This window comes from Zonotrichia albicollis, chromosome 22 (assembly GCF_047830755.1).
Source record: "Zonotrichia albicollis isolate bZonAlb1 chromosome 22, bZonAlb1.hap1, whole genome shotgun sequence".
In the NCBI taxonomy this organism is placed as follows: Eukaryota; Metazoa; Chordata; class Aves; order Passeriformes; family Passerellidae; genus Zonotrichia; species Zonotrichia albicollis.
The window spans coordinates 3300314-3316714 of NC_133840.1; the positions used below are offsets into that span (position 1 = coordinate 3300314).

Consider the following 16401-nt stretch of genomic DNA (forward strand, 5'->3'; position numbering starts at 1 on the left):
GGTTTGGTTTAAAAGAAACCTGAGTTAAACTGTAGTTTCTCTGAAGGTTGCAGCTCCTCTGATTAATGGAACTGCTCAGATCCCGAGCACTTGGGTGAGCTCCCAGCTAGAAGTGTCTGCACTTCAAAGGGCCAAAGTGGGGGCCTTGGGCAGCATTATCATCCAGGTGCACAGCATTAAACACACGAGAGTTTTTGCAGAAGTGGGGGCTCAGTGGCAAAAAAAGGCAGCAAATGAGGGAAAAAGAGGCAAATCCATGTTTCAAAGCTACATCTCTTCTCAGCAGCAGGGGCATCACACGGCGCTGCCAGACAACAGCCGACTATTCCTTAAACAACTCCTTTACCTAAGGAGCAGAGCAGGGCTCAGAGACCCATCCTGGAAGATGTCATCCCTCTCATCCCTTCCTCCCAACACAGTGTCTGGTGTCCGGACACAGGGGATGCCTGGGGGGCTCAGCCAGCCCGGCCCTGCAGGTACCAGCGTTATCCCAATCCCAGCCAAGGCTGAGCCAGACTCTGCCCGCTGCTCCCACACCCGCTGCTGCCTCAGCCGCTCGCCAAAAAAACGTTTAGAAATGGCACTGTGGGGCACCATCTTTTCAATTCTTACTCAATTGCTTCCAGAGATTAGATTTCTAAAGAGGTTTCTTTTTCTTTCCTTTTAAGCGTTGCAAGCTCGTTGGGAAGTGGAGGCTCAGCATGTACCTTTCTTTTCCTCACAGCCTGCTCTGTCTGCATCTTAGCGTGCTTTCTGTCCATTATCTTTCAGATTAAACTCTACGGATGAGAAGCTGTAACTCGCAGAGTACCGAACGCACCAAACGAGAGGAACAAACCCCATCCCACAGCCTGGCCGGGCAGCCTCGCCAGCCGAGCCGGGCTCACCCGCTCCTCCAGCACCGCGTGTCCTCCCACGGCTGCCGGGGGCTCCTTTCGGTGCCCAAACCCTCGCAGGAGCCCACGGGCACCGTGTCCGCTGCCAGGGCAATGTCTGCTTTCCCCGGGTGCCCACCGGAGTGACGGGGTGCCCGGAGCAGCTGCTCCCCTCACAGCTCACCTGCAGCCCCGCTCCCCCGCGGTGCCCACGGTGCCCAGCCCAGGGCTGCCCTCGTACCGGCACAGCGGCTCCCAGGCCCCGCAGGAGCCGGCGTCTCCTCGCGGGACAGCAGCCGCCACCTCCCCGCCGCTTCTCCGGCTCCCCGGGGAACTTTCTGGAAGGCGCCCGGCCCCGGCCGAGCCCCGCGGCCCCCAGACAAAGCCCAGGGCGCGCCCCGCCGCCCCCCGCCCGGCCGCGGCCGCGGGGCTCACTCACCTTGCGGTGCTTGTCTGCGAAGGGCAGCGCCAGCCAGGGCATGGCCCGCACCGCCTCCTGCCACTGCTGCTGCTCCTGCTCCGCCGACACGAAGACGATCTCGAGGCGCTGCCCGCCGGCCGCCGCCGCCTCCCCCCTGAAGCGCCCGTAGAAGGCGGCCAGGCTGGCGCCGAGCTGCGCGCAGGGGCCGCCGAGGCTGCAGCCGAAGTAGAGCCCCACCAAGGAGACCCCGCGGGCGGCCAGCGCCGACACGGCCACCTCCTCGCCGTCGGCGGCCACCAGCACCTCTCCCAGCAGGTCGGTGAGCGCGCCCGCCATCCCGCTCCGCTCCCGCTGCGCGCCCGCTCCGCTCCGCGCCCGCCGGCCGCGCACGCCCCGCCCCGCCCCGCCAGGGGGCGCTGCCGCGCCGCGCGGCCCCGCGCCCGCCCCCGCCCCGGGCAGCGCCGCCCCGGCCCGGCCCCTCAGAGCCGCGGCCGGCCCAGCCCGGGCACGGAGCGGCGGCGCAGGGCTGGACAGGGCTGCACGCTGACACAGAGCACGGTTAGGTGGGTGTTGGGGGGAAGTTCTTCCCTGAGAGAGTAAGAGCTGGCGCGGGTTGCTCGGAGAACTGCGGGTGTCCCGTCCCTGGAGCGTCCGAGGCCAGGCTGGATGTGGTTCCCAGCAGCCCGCTCCGGTGCAAGGAAGGTCTGCCAGCCTGTGGGACACCTGTGGTGGCACACGCAGGGTCGCACAGAACCAACTGGGGTGAGAAAAGACCTTTGAGTCCAAGCTGTGACAGAACACTGCCTTGTCTAACAGCCCATGGCACTGAGTGCTCATCCAGCCTTCCTTTAATATCCAGGGATGGTGACTCCGCCACCTCCCTGGGCAGCCCATTCCAGAGCCCAGTCGCTTTTTCTGTAAAGAACATATTCCTAATGCCTAGCCTTAACCTCCCCTGGTGCAGTTTAAGACCGTCCTCTTGTCCTGTCGCTGTTACCTGGAGCAGAGGCTCAGACCCTTCACCTGGGTGCCACCCTCACCTGGCCACAACCTCCTTTCATCAATTAATAGAGAATTATAAAGTCACCTCTGAGCCTCCTTTTCTCCGGGCTAAACATCCCCAACTCCCTCAGACGCTCCTTCCATAAGCTCCCTTCCAAACCAAACCATTCTGTGACTCCCCCGTGAGGGTAGATCCAGCCTCCCCAAAGCCCACAGATTTATTCCCTTCTTTGTTCCCAAAATCGACCATAAATACATATTTACCCCTATCAAATGCAGGCAGAAAAACCTGAAAGCCAATCCAGAAGCATAAACATAAATTGGGCTGCGTTGGGTTACACTGTCTGTCTGGCTGGGATACAGAAAGGAAATAAAGCAGAGACACTGACATGCAAACCAGGCTGTAAAATGTATTTGCTCTTTGTGTAATCAAAGTCTGCAATCTGCAAGCCTGCAGAATTCACTGCGGGATCCTCAGCTGCTCCCGACTGATGGCCATGCTGCAGAAGAGCCCCAAAACAGCTCACTGAAATCTTACTATCTACTGCAATAAACACCTTTATTTTTACAACCCTTCCTTATTTGGTTTCTCGTTACTGTTGTTGATTTCAATTGTATTTAAAATCGTCGTGTAGCATCCAGAGCCATTAGGGGATGCTTTATAAATACAATTATTTATCATTATCATCATTATTATTATTATTATTATTACAGCTTTACAATCTCTCTTTTCTTTTGCCAAGACCTGCTCCCTAGAGGTGGTTCAAAGCAGGAGAAGTTTTGTCTTGTTTTTTATTTGTCCTTCCTTATCTGCCTTAATTAAGTATCTGGGTTCTTCAGGGCAGGGAAGCTGTTTTTTAAGTCTGCAACCCTGAGCTCAACCAACCCATGCAGCAAGATAAATATTCTGCTGTAAAAATAATATTTATGGCTGCAGTTAATACGTCTGGCCCTGCTTTTAGTGAACAAAGCAGGAGGAAGATGCTCTAAAACACAGAAAAAGTCAAAATCATTTCTCTCTTAAGGAACAATAAAATAAAATGAGGAAACAACTGTTCTTAATGAAAAAAAATCACAAGGTGAGTGTGACTGAAGTTACACCATGAGAGAGCTTAAAATGTGGTGGGTGAGGTGCTGGTTCTGCAGCAGAATCACAGATTCAGGATGCCCATTTGAGAACCAGCTTGAGACACTGGAATTAAAGAGTCAGGACAGCATCCCAAGGTTTTTAACAAGAAGTTTCTTGTCCATATAGAGCCAGTGCCTTTCTGCATTTTTCTAAAGCTCCTATTTATTTTTCATAAGTAGTGTTGGGGTTTTTTTTTATATTACACCTTAGCTGATTAGTACATACTATATTTTTCACTTAAGTATTTAGCAAGTATTTTTTCACATCTATTTAGTTTATTATATTATAACTACCATATAATATATATATTAGCTTATTATATTTAGTTTATTTAAAAGTAAAATGTATTTATTTTAAATATAAATTTATTGTTTATATATTATTATTATATAATTATATACTTATATACTTATATACTTATATACTTATATACTTACATATTATATTTCTATTTCTATTTCTATTTCTATTTCTATTTCTATTTATATTTATATTTATATTTATATTTATAGGTATGTTTATGAATTATATTTATATTTGTGAATTATAGTTTGTGATTTATAGTTTGTATTTAATTTTATTTTTTATTTTACGTATATTATTTCAAATATATATTTTTTTCAAGTATATTTACCGAGGGTTTTTTTCCAAAAATATTTGGCGTACATTTGGCTAATGATCGGCACATTTTGGGATTTCCCTGGATGTTTAACAGGAAAAGGGGATCCGTGTGCCCCGGTTCCCTCCCGGTGCTGCGGAGGGAGCGCGGGGCTCCGGTGCCATCTGCCGGGAACAGCGCGCACGGCAAGCGGGGACCGGCACCGGGCAGGCGGCGGGGACAGCGCGGCCGGGAAAAAAGGAGGCTCGAAGGGATTTCATGGAGCTCCACAGATGAAACAGGATGGATATCTGGGGAAGATTCGTCACCAAAAGGGTGGCGAGCCCTGGAAGAGGATGCCCAGGGTGGTGGTGGAGTCATCATCCCTGGAAGTGTTCAAAAACCGTCTGGATGCGGCACTGAAACAGCAGAGTTACCCTGAAGGATCCACTGATGGCTCTGATCATCTGATCTATGGTAGGAGACGTGTATAAAACCTTAATTTGATTGCAAAAGGCTCCTCAGTTTTTAATTCAGCTGCATTCTGAGCTCCACGTTGCAGTGAGGGCAGTGGATCATCCACATTGTGTGGACATCAGCCAGCAGCAAGGTGCCTTAGAGGAAAGGGACACGCTCCAAACAGTTCAGTGCTTGACGTGAACCCATTGTGTCCTGACATTCTCCTCATTGGGCAGCTCTCAATCACGAGCACATCTGTGGGTGCGTTTTAGCAGCAAGATGTTGGCTGTGTTTCAGATTATGCACATCCATATCCAGAGAAAGCCTGGGGTAGCCATCCTGTCGGGAATCTGCAGGGAAATCAAGAGCTAATTCTGCTCTGCACATGATGCAAGCCAACTGCAATCCTTCTCCTCTCAGTTTTTTCTTCAGCAGTCACATCAGCATTGCTGAGGACGGCACAGTGTCCTGGCTGCTGAAACCAGCTCCAGCAGGACAGCCCGTCTGCCTGGTCACACATTAACTCCTCCAAACTGCTCTGTGTTCAGGTATCAGCCTCCCAAAACGCTGCTATGGATCCACTGGGGGTCTGAAACAACCGCACGGAGTTTGACCCTTCAAATTCCTGCGGCTGTGTTGCAATCCCGTTAACATCCGGATTGCTGAGGGCAGCTCGTGGTACCTTTGACCCTCCTCGTCAGAAGATGAGTCCTGCTGAATCCAGCTGCTGGCAAGGTCCTTGTCCCTGTCACAGAGACGGAGGCAGTGCCAGGTCAGTTGTGCCTGTCGTGGGGAGGCCTCAGGGCACCTCTGCTCATCCAGCCAGGTCCTGGAGTGCTCATTGTGCCACTTTCCAGCAGGACTGGGATCCACGTGTAACCACAGAAACCCAAAACAGCGCTTCTGAGAGTGACCAGAGTTGATTTCAAACATCAGCAAAATACGAGGAAACTGATTTCAACCACTGCCCTTCTGTGTGTATTTGGCTCTCTGGGGGATAGTCCAGGCTCTGGCTCCTGGGGCTGGGAGGGAATTTTTCTCCCCAAGCTTTTAAAGATGACCCTTTTTATTTTCAAAGCCCTTTCCCGCCAGGTTTCTGCCCGATTCTCTCCCTGCTCTTCACCAGCCCGGGGTATTGATCTCAGCAGGGTCACCAGTAAACTTCAAAGGGCCTCACACTTGCGCTGCTCGTTTAGGACCATGAATGGCACCATCTGAGCCTTATCATTTCCCCTCTGCCTCCACGGGAGATAAGGCACGGCAGGAGCCCTCCGGCCATCCCGCAGCCAGGCTGGTGACAGTCACACACCACCAGTTATCACCTTTTCCCATAACCATTTCTGTGTCTTCAGAGCTGCCCCTGCAGCACCAGCCTGCACCCACTGGCCTCAGGACAGGAGGGAAAGATCATTGAGAGGAGCACTCTTTTGTCCGGAAATACCCTGATTTTATCAGGGCACATAAAATCAGAATGGCTGTGACTCATCACCACCATTATGCGATTTTTCATGATGTCACATCATACCTGAAGGGACAAGGTGATAAGTGAAACATTAACGAGACATTATATTTCAGGCTGGTGACACCACAGCTATAAGGCACCAGGGCAGCATTTAAACAGCTGGAAAACCGAGACCCACTTTCCACTGCAATTTTCCATGCGTTAGCAATAGGTTTGGTTACAGCTACTTGGTTACGAGTACCTGCCCTTAGGTAAAATTTCACTCCTGTAACAATCCAGCCTCTGACCCAAACCAAATCTCCTTTTTGCCAGGTGCTGGGCGAACACAACCATTCCAATCTCCTCACCCTGCATCGCTGGGCGCTGCTGGGCAGCAATCCCTGAATCAGGGACAATCCCTGCCCACCAGGTGTTGGTGAGTGGACGGAGGAGAAGGGGAGGCTGCCCAGAGCCGGCTGTTTCCATGACGCTGGTGGCAGAGGGGACATTCCTTTGCTCAGATGTCCCATTCCCGCCTTTGTCAGCTCCCGTGTTAGGGAGGAAACACCTTGGGGGTCCAAACCATCATCCCACAAGGAGTTCCCCCAGTCCATAACCACCACCCGGGGGTCTCTGGACCTCTGGTGACACCCTGATCAACCCGTGTCTCCTCAGGGCATCCCATCCCAGAGCCGGCGAGCAGGAGAGCTCCAGATGCCGCTGAGCAAACCCGGGGCTCCCTGCCCTTTGCACAGCAGATCCCCAAACCACCATCGCCAGCAGGGGATCCCCAACCCCCAAAATCCCCGTGGCGGCCCCTGGGCTCCAACACGTGTGTGCGGGGACTGCGCGGCTGCTCACTCTCGGCCGTGCGGCTCCCGCTGCCAGCGCGGAGCACGGAGCTGCCGTGCCGTGCCGTGCTGTACCGAGCCGTGCCGAGCCGTGCCGCCCCGCCCACAGCCCCGCGGCCCCGGGGGCGGAGGCGGCCGTGCCGTGCCGTGCCCATAAGGCGGGCGGGGTGGCCGGGGTGGCGGCAGCGGCGGCGATGGCGGCAGCGCGGTGCCTGCGGAGCGCCCGGCGCCTCCTGCCCGCGGGCGCACGGAGCGAGTGCTGGGAGCTGGCCCGGCTGGCGGGGCCCGTGGTGAGAGCCTGGGCGGGGAGAGGCGGGCGGGACACGGGGGACACGCGGGGGACACGGTGCCCTCCTGGCATGGGGATCGCGGCGGGGCTGGGCTGCCCGCATCCCCCGGCGCTCCGGGATGCTCAGGAGGGAGATTTCAGGCACTGCTGGTCCTGTCCCGCCGGGTTTCAGCTGCCTACAGCCTCCGGGCACGGCTCTGCGACCGCGGTCCCTCGGCCACTCTCTGAGCCTGGTTGCCGCCCCGATCCTTATTCCTTGCCCCAGGCGCTCTTGCTGCTGCCCAGCATGGTCCCTGCTTCCCCGCAGCTCGGCTGTGGAACAGCGCTGGTGGGCTCGGGGCGGGGGACTAAGCTGTTAAACTGCTCTGTGAAACCAGGCCGGAGCCCTGGCACTGCCACTCACCCCTTGGGTGACAAGTGGCACTTTGCTTAGTGCCAGCTCCATATCTGGCCCTTGCAGTGGTGCCCTGTGCTCGCTGTCCTGAAATCCTCCCTGAGCTGAAAATGCCTTTTTCCATTTGTCTGGACTCTCTGGAGAAGAAATGACCCTTTGGCAGCTGGCACAGACAGTGCTGAGCACATTTTGCAAAGGCTTCTGCAGAGGGGAACCACGCACCACAGCCCTGGTTCCGATCCCGATCACTCGTGTGTGTAACTTTGTGCTTTTAGTCTTCTGCCATATCTGGTAAATAAGTGCCAACTGTTAAACATCTCAGAGGCACCATCCCTGACATCAAATCCCTGACCTGCTGTGTTCAGTCAGCAGAAGAAGCCTGGACTAGTTTCAGTTTCTGTAGATGAGCACATCAAGCCCTCTCAGTCCCCTCAACCGTCCTGCCTGCAGCACAGCCTGCTCCTCCACATGCACAGACACCTCCAACCCAAACTACAGCTGCTGTTTGATGATCATCCCATGATAAACCATGTGCTGGGGTGATGCTGGAGGTCCAGACCCCTCCTGTGGGGATTACTCACAGCAGAGGGTCGAGCACGCCTGGGCCTGCAGCATCTGCAGGCAGCACTGGGAGGTCTGAGAGGAGAAGGGATTGTTCTGCTCTTCCTCTGACCCCTCAGAGCTGGTTTTCCAGCAGCTCTGGGCTCTTGTCTTGCCAAGTGAGCATGAACAGCTCCTGGGCATGGTTTCCTGCTGTGCCCACCCCTCAGTGGGTATAAATGTCCCTAACTCCTGCCATCTGTTTCAAGCTGTGCCATGACTCCGTGCCCTGGATGCCTGCAAGGGAGACATCCTCTTGCCAAGGGAAAATGAGCTCTGGAGCGCAATCTCTGCTGCAGTATTGTTGCACACTGCTGGCAAGGAGCTCACAGACTGACCTTGGTGTCCCTCCAGGAGGAGAGGATGTTGTGGTTTTGGAGGATAGTTTTCCACAGATGCACGCAAATGTGCAAAAGCACTGGGATGTTTTATTTTCCCTTCTCTATGCAGCCTTCATCCTGGAAAAGAGGATTTCTAGTGAAGCCCTTAAGCCTCTCTTAAATGGGGTCATCTGGCAGATTGTAACACCAAAATACCACGGGGCAGGTAGATAGATGTTGGCTTTGAAAGACAAAGCTCCTGAGAGCCTGCTTGAGTCCTGGAGCTGCCTCCTTGCCCAGCAGAGCCCTGGCCTCAAGGCATGGACAGAAGCACAAGGAAACCTGAGTGTTCACAGTCCATCTCCTGGGGCAGGGCTGGTGTTCCACAAGCCCCAACAGGTCCTCATCTCACCATCTCCTTCTCCTCCCATCCTAGTTCTTTGCCCAGCTGCTGGGGTTCCTGATCAGCGTGGTCAGCTCCATCTTCTGTGGCCACCTGGGGAAAGCTGAGCTGGATGCTGTGACCCTGGCTGTGTCTGTATGTATTGCTCCAGTTCCCCTTGGATTTAAAACATGTGAATTATGTGTCACCAAAAATGAAGAACCAAAAACCCAGATATGTAGAAATGTTTATGTGAGGGCCCTGGGGTTTTTTTTGCCCTGAGCACAGGCAGGAGAGGGGAGCTGAGCAGTGCCAGTGCAAGACCAGCACCTGAGAGCCTCTGGCAGACCTGGGCACATAGCCAGGAGCAGCACTGTTTGTTGTGGTGCTTTAGATCTTCACCCCTTGCTAGAAGATCCTTTGGTTAACCAGACTGTGTTATTCTGAGAAATAGAGAAGGACTGGAAAACTTCCCAGAAACTTGCAGCAGAGCTGTCTCCCCACCCAGCTGGGAGGGAGGCAGTGCTGTGGGCCAGCTTGCCCTGTGTCTCCCCCAGGTTATCAACGTGACAGGGATCTCCATCGGTGCTGGCTTGGCCTCAGCATGTGACACTCTGATGACCCAGGTGAGTGCAGCTCCCCCTTTCCTGTGCCTGGGACTGTTTGCTGGGGGTGTCTCACCTCCTGTGCAGCGTGATCTGAGCACAAAGGGCAGGGCAGTGGCAGCTTCCAGACAGAACAGGGTTGGGAATGCTCTGGCTGGAGCCTGCTCCTTCCCCAAGGAGCCTTGGGTCATGCCTGGGTGCCAAAGGGTTTGCAATCTGCAAGTTGTACCCAGCCAGCCTGGTATCTGCAGCTGCAAGGCATGGGGAAGGCATTTGGCTCATCCCAGCCCCTTTGGCTCCCTGTGATGCCCACCTTGATGCTCTCTCCTGACCCAGACCTACGGCAGCAAGAACCTGAAGCAGGTGGGCACCATCCTGCAGCGGGGCATCCTCATCCTGCTGCTCTTCTGCTTCCCCTGCTGGGCCCTCTTCATCAACACCGAGAGGATCCTCCTGCTCATCCGGCAGGACCCCGAGGTCTCCAGGTCAGGGGTGAGATCCAGCCCTTCTGGATCAGGCTTTTGCCATGAAGTGTTGAAATCAAGGCTCTCTGGAGCCCGAGTGCAGCGCTGTTTGGCTTGGCTCTTGCTTTGCTGGATCATTAACTGGGGAAACAACTCTCTTTCCAGGTTAACTCAGCTCTACGTGATGATCTTTATTCCAGCCCTTCCTGTAAGTCTCTGCTAAAGCTGTTAGAAGCTCTGAGTACCTTAGGAACACCAGGGAGAGGAGGGAAGGCCTTTGCTGTGTGCCTCACAGGGCAGCTTTAGGGCTGTACAACCCTTGTGCCTTACAGGATGTGCACGGGCCAGCAGCAAACAGGGGCTCTCTCATCCTCCTGTGCAATGCCTTTTGCTGTGGCCACAGAATTGTGATGGGCATTGGAGCCAGGGCCTCCAGGCTCACTCTTAGCCCCAGGATAAAGGCTGGAGCTGTTCCCACACTCACAGCTGGCTCCTCTGAGGCAGGGAGCAGAACCCCAGTGGGATAAGGGTCTGTAGGTTTATCCTTCCAAGCTTTCCAGGCTTTCTCACGCTGATGAGGAAGCATTGGAGATTTCCCGTTTGGAGGCTGATCTGTCTTCCCAATGGGAATGGGATGTGCTTTTTGTCTCTCCTGGTTTTGGGTGCTGGCAGTGCTTCAGCTGGAGCCCAGGGGTTTGGAGGGAGGTGGAGGGGCATTGATCTGTCAGTGTGCAGAGGTCCCAGTGTAGTCATGAACTGAATCCTGATTTTGCAGGCGGCGTTTCTGTACCAGCTGCTGACAAGATATTTACTGAGTCAGGTATTGTATCACTGGCCATGGAATCCAGGTATTCCCAAACATGGATAAACTTGGGGATCTCAGCTCACCGTGTTCCAGGGAGTGCTGGGCAATGTGAGATGAGCCAGCCCTAGCTGAGCTCGGGGGAACCACCCTTAGCTGGCTCCATCTCCTACTTCCCAACTCTGTGTTTCATTGGCTGCACCAGCTCCTGAGCTCTGCTTGTCACCTCCTGCACATCTCACACAGCCCAGCCTCACCTGGAACACGAGCTGCCTTCTTGGCTTTCCCCTTGGGCACTGCTGGAGGTCCCTCATGCTCACTGGATGGGGCTTGGGCTGCCTTTTGGGGAAGCAAACTCCAAAGTTCCTCCTTGGCTTCCAGGAGATCATTATGCCTCAGGTGGTGACGGGGATTGCAGCCAACATCCTCAATGCAGCCATGAACGCCTTCCTGCTCTATGCTCTGAAGCTGGGCATGGTGTAAGTGTGAGCAGGGCTGGGCTCTCCCTGGGTGCAGGACTTTGCTCGGGGCATGAGGGACTTCCCTGAGTGCCCAGTTCTGCCACCCCTCCCTCCAGACCCCAGCAAAGCTGAGGCTGGAAGGGTCTGTCCCATATCTGCAGCAGGGTTGCTGTGGGGGCCCTCAGCTCTGTTCCAGCTGAGGAGGTCACTTGTGGGCAAGGATGTCCCTTGTAACCTGCCTGTCTCTCCCCAGGGGCTCTGCCTGGGCTAACATGGTTTCTCAGTACACCCAGGCCATCCTCCTCGTCCTTTACGTGTGGTGGAGGAAGATCCATGTGAAGACCTGGGGAGGTACTGTTCTATCCTAACCCTTCAGAGCAGCAGTGTCTTTGGCATTGTCACCAGCAGGTCACAAAGGGATTGCCATCCCTCACAGTGGGAAGGTGCTGTGGCCATGTCCTCAAGGCCTTTACTGTAGCTCCAAACACATTCTTGCCAAATATCCCTACTCAGGAATGGCACAGCAGCAATCCTGGGCTGATGTCCTGTGGGCTGCAGGGGGGGTTGTCCTCAGAGAGGGGATGTGGCTCCCCTTTAGGATAGCACATGGAAAACACATGTTCATCCTGCCTCACCTCCTGCTGTCAGGCTGGAGCAGGGAGTGCCTCGTGGACTGGGGCTCCTTCATCTGGCTGGCAGTGCCTGGCATGGTCATGATGTGCATTGAGTGGTGGACCTTTGAGATTGGGAGCTTCTTGGCTGGTGAGTCCAAACCCTCTTTTCCTTCTGGTTCCTGGTGGCTGCTGCTTGAGGGTGTCCCCAGAGCCCCCCTGGCCCTGCCAGCAGCCTCCTCACCTGCAGGGCTGGGTCTGCAGGACACTTCAGGTGTTCCCCTCCATCCCATGGGCACAGGTGCCTCCTTTCCAGCCACTGAAGGAGGTGGCAAATCTTTTCCAGGGCTGATCAGCGTGGTGGAGCTGGGAGCGCAATCTGTCATCTATGAGCTTGCCTGTGTGGCGTACATGGTAAGGGCTGGGGAAACCCTAAACAGCCTGGGAGGAACCCCAAAACTGGGGCCCTGGGGATCAGAGCAGGGCTTGGTAGCAGGCAGGTGATGCCTCTCCAGGGTGTGCTGCAGATGAGAAATCCCTTCACTGCTGCAATCCCAGTTTGTCCCCAGTTCCTCAGTGGGGAAGAAGAAAATCCCTGCAGGCTCTGTCACTCACCTCCTCCTGTCTCTGCTTCTCAGGTGCCTCTGGGCATCAGCGTGGCTGCGAGTGTCAGGGTGGGGAATGCCCTGGGAGCAGGGAATGTGGAGCAAGCCAAGACCTCCTGCATCACTGCGCTGCTGTGCACAGGTCAGTGCAGTCCTGCAGAGCAGAATAAAGGGCAGTTATCAGCAAATGCTTCAGTTTCCCTCCCCAAGGCTGGGGACCTCCCATAGGAACCCAGTCCCTCTTGTCTGGACCCTTTGGGCAAGGCAAGACCCTGATTCATCTTTTCTGTTATGAGCCTGGTGCAAAGGCTTTGATACTTCAAAATGCAGCTTAGTGTTCTGTCCTCACACTCCAGAGGGAATAGGGAATATCTGGGAAAGTGAGAGGAACAGACTTGTCCTCTGCTGCAGCATCATTTGAGGTCACTGAAGTCCAGTCCTCGCCACATGGAGCCCCTGGGGTCTGGGTCAGCAGCAGGATGTGCTGCCCTTGAAGCAATTTGACTGTTCCTTTTTCTTTCAGGAGTTTTTGCTGTGCTGGTTTCAGCATTACTGGGGAGCTTAAGGAACGTGGTGGGATACATCTTCACCAATGACACGTGGGTTAACAGCTTTCTTTTAAGTACTATTGCCTTCCTGGAGGGTGTTATTTATACCCTAGAAGCTGCTGACAGATAAGAGTTCATAAACCCCTATCTGGCAAAGGTTCCTCAAAGGTTCCTCCCCATTTCTGAGCATCCCTGGGCAGCAGAGCTGCTTCTAACCCTGGGACGGGCTGGGATCAGAAAACTGGGATCAGTCTTTGTGGTTGATTGAGGAAGATATGTGAGAACCAGGGACCAGGTGGTGCTGCTTCCCCTGACCAGTCCATCCATCCCTCTTCCCAACAGGGAGATTGTCACCTTGGTGTCCAGAGTGATGCTCATCTTTGCTCCGTTCCACTTGCTGGATGCCACAGCAGTGAGTATTGCAGCTCGTGCAGTGACTCCTCCCTGCAGCTTGGGCTGCAGAGCTGCCTGAAACCCACTCTGGACCTCTTAAAATGATGCAGAGAAGCAACCTGAAAAACTGTCAGAGCAGCTGCTTGTGTTACCTGTGCCACCTCTGTGCCTGTGGCTGCCCCTTGGCATTCCTCCTCTTTTTCCCCTGGCCACAGCTCCAGCTTTTTTCTGGTTTATCAAAGCAACACAAGTGAGCACCAGGCTCTCCAAGCACACTGGGATACTCGACAGACAGCAATTCTGGCCTGATTCCTCCTGTCATATCCTGGGGGAGGCACCTTGGGGATCTCTTTGGGATCTGCTCCGTGTCTGCGAGAGGAGCCCCACACCGCATGCTCCAGAAAGCGGCTTTGCTCCTCTTGGCTTGGTGGGGCAGTGCTGTGGGTTTCCCTGTCCCCAGGGCTGTGCCATGCCCTGCAGTCCCCTGGCAGTGACACTGTGTCCCTCCTTTTAGGCCACATGTGGCGGGGTGCTGCGGGGCTCGGGCCGCCAGAAGCTGGGCGCCATTGCCAACGCCGTGGGATATTACACCCTGGGCTTCCCCATCGGCATCTCCCTGATGTTTGCAGCCAAGATGGGGGTCTTAGGTACGTGTGCCCTCCAGCTGGTGTGGTTTGAGCTGTGCTGAGCAAAGGCTGAGCCCTGGAATTTGTGCCTGGATCTTTGTTGGGTCAGCGGGGCTGGACTGTACATTGCTGTGGTTGGGGCGGGCACTGAGTTGGTCCCAGTAAATCCAGGCTAACTCCCAGCTTCCCCAGGAGCTGTTCCCTTGAAAGTTCTTGGGCTGAAGTCCTTGGGCATTCTGGCAATAACTGGCAAAGGCAGGTTTTCCTCAAGCTTTTCCAAAGGCAGGTTTTCCTCCAGCCCTCCCTGAAGTAACTTCCCACTGCTGCAGGTCTGTGGGTTGGGATGATCATTTGCATCTCCGTGCAAGCCCTTTCCTTCTTGGCTTTTGTCATCCGAATGGATTGGAGGAAAGCTGCAGAGGAGGTGAGAATTGTGCTTTTCTCTGGTGGTTCTTGAAAGGTGCTGAGTTAATTCCTGCTTCAGTACAACACTACAGCAGAAGTGAACTGGGGTCTGTCCTTCTCCTGTAGCAGAGGAGCAGCTTGGTGCTGAGAATGCTTTTCTTGGGAGAGTGGAGGGTTTTCTGGGCTGGGCAGGACACCCTTGCCCTGAGAGAGCAACTCTTCCCTGTGTTTTCAGGCTCAAGTCCGAGCTGGAACGAAAGAACAAGTGGAAGAAGTGAACTCCAATGGCACAGCTGCTATCAAAACATCTGCTGTGGGTATGCAGCCAGGCCTGACACCAGGCAGGGAGCCCAAATCCCCCACCCAACCCCTTCCTTTCCTTCCCAATTGTGGCAGCCTTGTCTGTCCTGGAGGCTCAAATGCCTGGAAGGAGCACAGTGCCTGCTGCTGGCCCTGGGCCAGTGGCACTTCTCCTGCACTGAGCAACGGGGTACAAGATACAGCTGGCAGCTGTGTCCCAGTGTCCCCAAGCCTTGGGAAGGGACCCTGAGCGCTGTCACAGGTGCTGGTGCAGCCTCCCTGCAGCTCTGTCTGTCCCACAGGTTACACCTCCCTTGACCCAGACACCAGGGACACCACGGTGCTACCTGAGAGCATGGCGATGGGGGAGAGGGAGCCTGGGCAGGAGCTCAGCCCTCAGGAGGAGCCTGCTGTGCTCCCTGTCCTTGCCCCCGTGCCATGGAGGGCTGTGATGCTCCGCCGAGGGCTGGCTGCTGCTGCTGCCATCGCTGTGCTGCTGGTGGGGATCCTGGTCCGGCTCCTGACTGGCAATGGATAAACCCAGGGAACTGAGAACTCTGCACAGAGCAGGAGGGCACAGGGCAATGTCCCAGAGGATGGGGAGGGAGAGGGATTCCCCCACAGTGCCTTACAAAAAGTCCCTTTGCATGGTTTCTGGTTAGCTCACAACGTTTGATCCCACACGCTGGAGAGCTGGCTCCTCTCCTGCTCTGCACTGGGATGTCACTTATCAGAGATGGATGAGAGCAGACAGGGTCCTGGTGCTGCTGTCCTGCTCTCTGGGGACACTGGACCATGTCATTTGCTCATGGCAGAGGCTCCTGCTGCCCACAGCACATTTCCTTACACACACCAGCCTGTCCCAGCATCTTGGGGTGGCAAATGCCACTTGCAGTCACTGTGGAACAAAATGGATTTTGCTGGAAGATGTCAGACTCTGCTCTTGGGTGCTGGCTGCTGGCCCTGACCCTGCTCTCCCTCTGCAGGGCCGGCACAGGGCCTAAAGCAACTCTTCTTTGCACTTTTGTAAGGTGGGATTTTGATACAATAAAGTTTTCTGAGTAAACGTTGGGCTGTTTAATATGGTGTGAGCATGACCCTGGTCATTGGCAGGACTGTGCTGTTGAGAGAGAAGATTGTGGGTCTGCTCCTGGCCCTGAGGTTTGGGGCTGGCTCCAGACACTGTTTTCACTCTTCCCCTTGGGTACAAAAGCAAGATTTGTTGTTGTCAGGATTGTTGAGTCTTGGGTTCTGGTTGTTAATTGCAGCCCCAAGATGTGCAGGATGTCTCTGCTTCAGCCCATGCATCTGAAGAACGAGTCTGGACTCTTCAGTTTTCAGTCTTGACGTTGTTTATCAATTCTTATCTATAAAATTTTCTTTCTGCCCAGCCAAGGTCTGCTCAGCAGAGCAGCCACAAGCACTCTGTTGTCCTTTTATACTACAAACTACTTATATCATATTTACACTTAATTCCCAATACCTATCACCTATGTTAGACAGTGAACTCCTATTCTAAACCAATCCCAAAGTGCCAACATCAGTGCAGAAAATGGAGAACAAGAAGAAGGAAGGCTGGACACGCCCAAGTTCCTCCACCTTGTCCCCATAACCCCCATACCAAAAATCCTAAAATCTACATTTTCACCCTGTGATAATTTTATTATTACACTATTCAAACCTCTGTGACTTTCCGGTCCTCATGCAAAGCTGGCAACTTGCTCCAGGGGTCAAAATCGAATCCCCAGGTGTTTTGGGCTACATGCCAGGGTCTCCAAGCCCCCCGTTGGGATCCTCAACAACTCTGGACACCCAGAGGG

The 16401-nt window shown here is 54.4% G+C and overlaps 2 protein-coding genes across 2 annotated transcripts in view; one reads left to right on the plus strand and one right to left on the minus strand.

The window, feature by feature from the left end:
• The window catches only part of NXN (nucleoredoxin), a 46769-nt gene extending 45060 nt beyond the window's left edge, over positions 1-1709 (minus strand). The window contains exon 1 of the mRNA XM_074557008.1: positions 1315-1709. Coding sequence (XP_074413109.1) covers positions 1315-1632 — 318 coding nt within the window. The 5' untranslated portion in view covers positions 1633-1709. The remainder of the gene's footprint in view (positions 1-1314) is intronic.
• Positions 1710-6870: 5161 nt separating this feature from the next.
• Positions 6871-15647, plus strand: LOC102062083 (multidrug and toxin extrusion protein 2). Its single transcript, XM_005493558.4, has 17 exons — positions 6871-7066; positions 8816-8917; positions 9319-9387; positions 9703-9851; positions 9996-10038; positions 10606-10650; positions 11014-11111; positions 11347-11444; positions 11742-11855; positions 12051-12118; positions 12343-12451; positions 12833-12908; positions 13200-13269; positions 13765-13897; positions 14206-14300; positions 14517-14598; positions 14884-15647. The coding sequence occupies exons 1-17, from the start codon at positions 6971-6973 to the stop codon at positions 15117-15119; spliced, it is 1683 nt and encodes a 560-aa protein (XP_005493615.3). The 5' UTR covers positions 6871-6970; the 3' UTR covers positions 15120-15647.
• Positions 15648-16401: the final 754 nt, after the last annotated feature.

Excerpts from the sequence above, each read along its gene's own strand:
- LOC102062083 (XM_005493558.4), top strand. The coding sequence starts at position 6,971 with ATGGCGGCAGCGCGGTGCCTGCGGAGCGCCCGGCGCCTCCTGCCCGCG. Across the intron at positions 10,651-11,013 it reads CAAGATATTTACTGAGTCAG|GAGATCATTATGCCTCAGGT; the intron begins GTATTGTATCAC and ends CTTGGCTTCCAG. Across the intron at positions 12,452-12,832 it reads CACTGCGCTGCTGTGCACAG|GAGTTTTTGCTGTGCTGGTT; the intron begins GTCAGTGCAGTC and ends TTTTTCTTTCAG.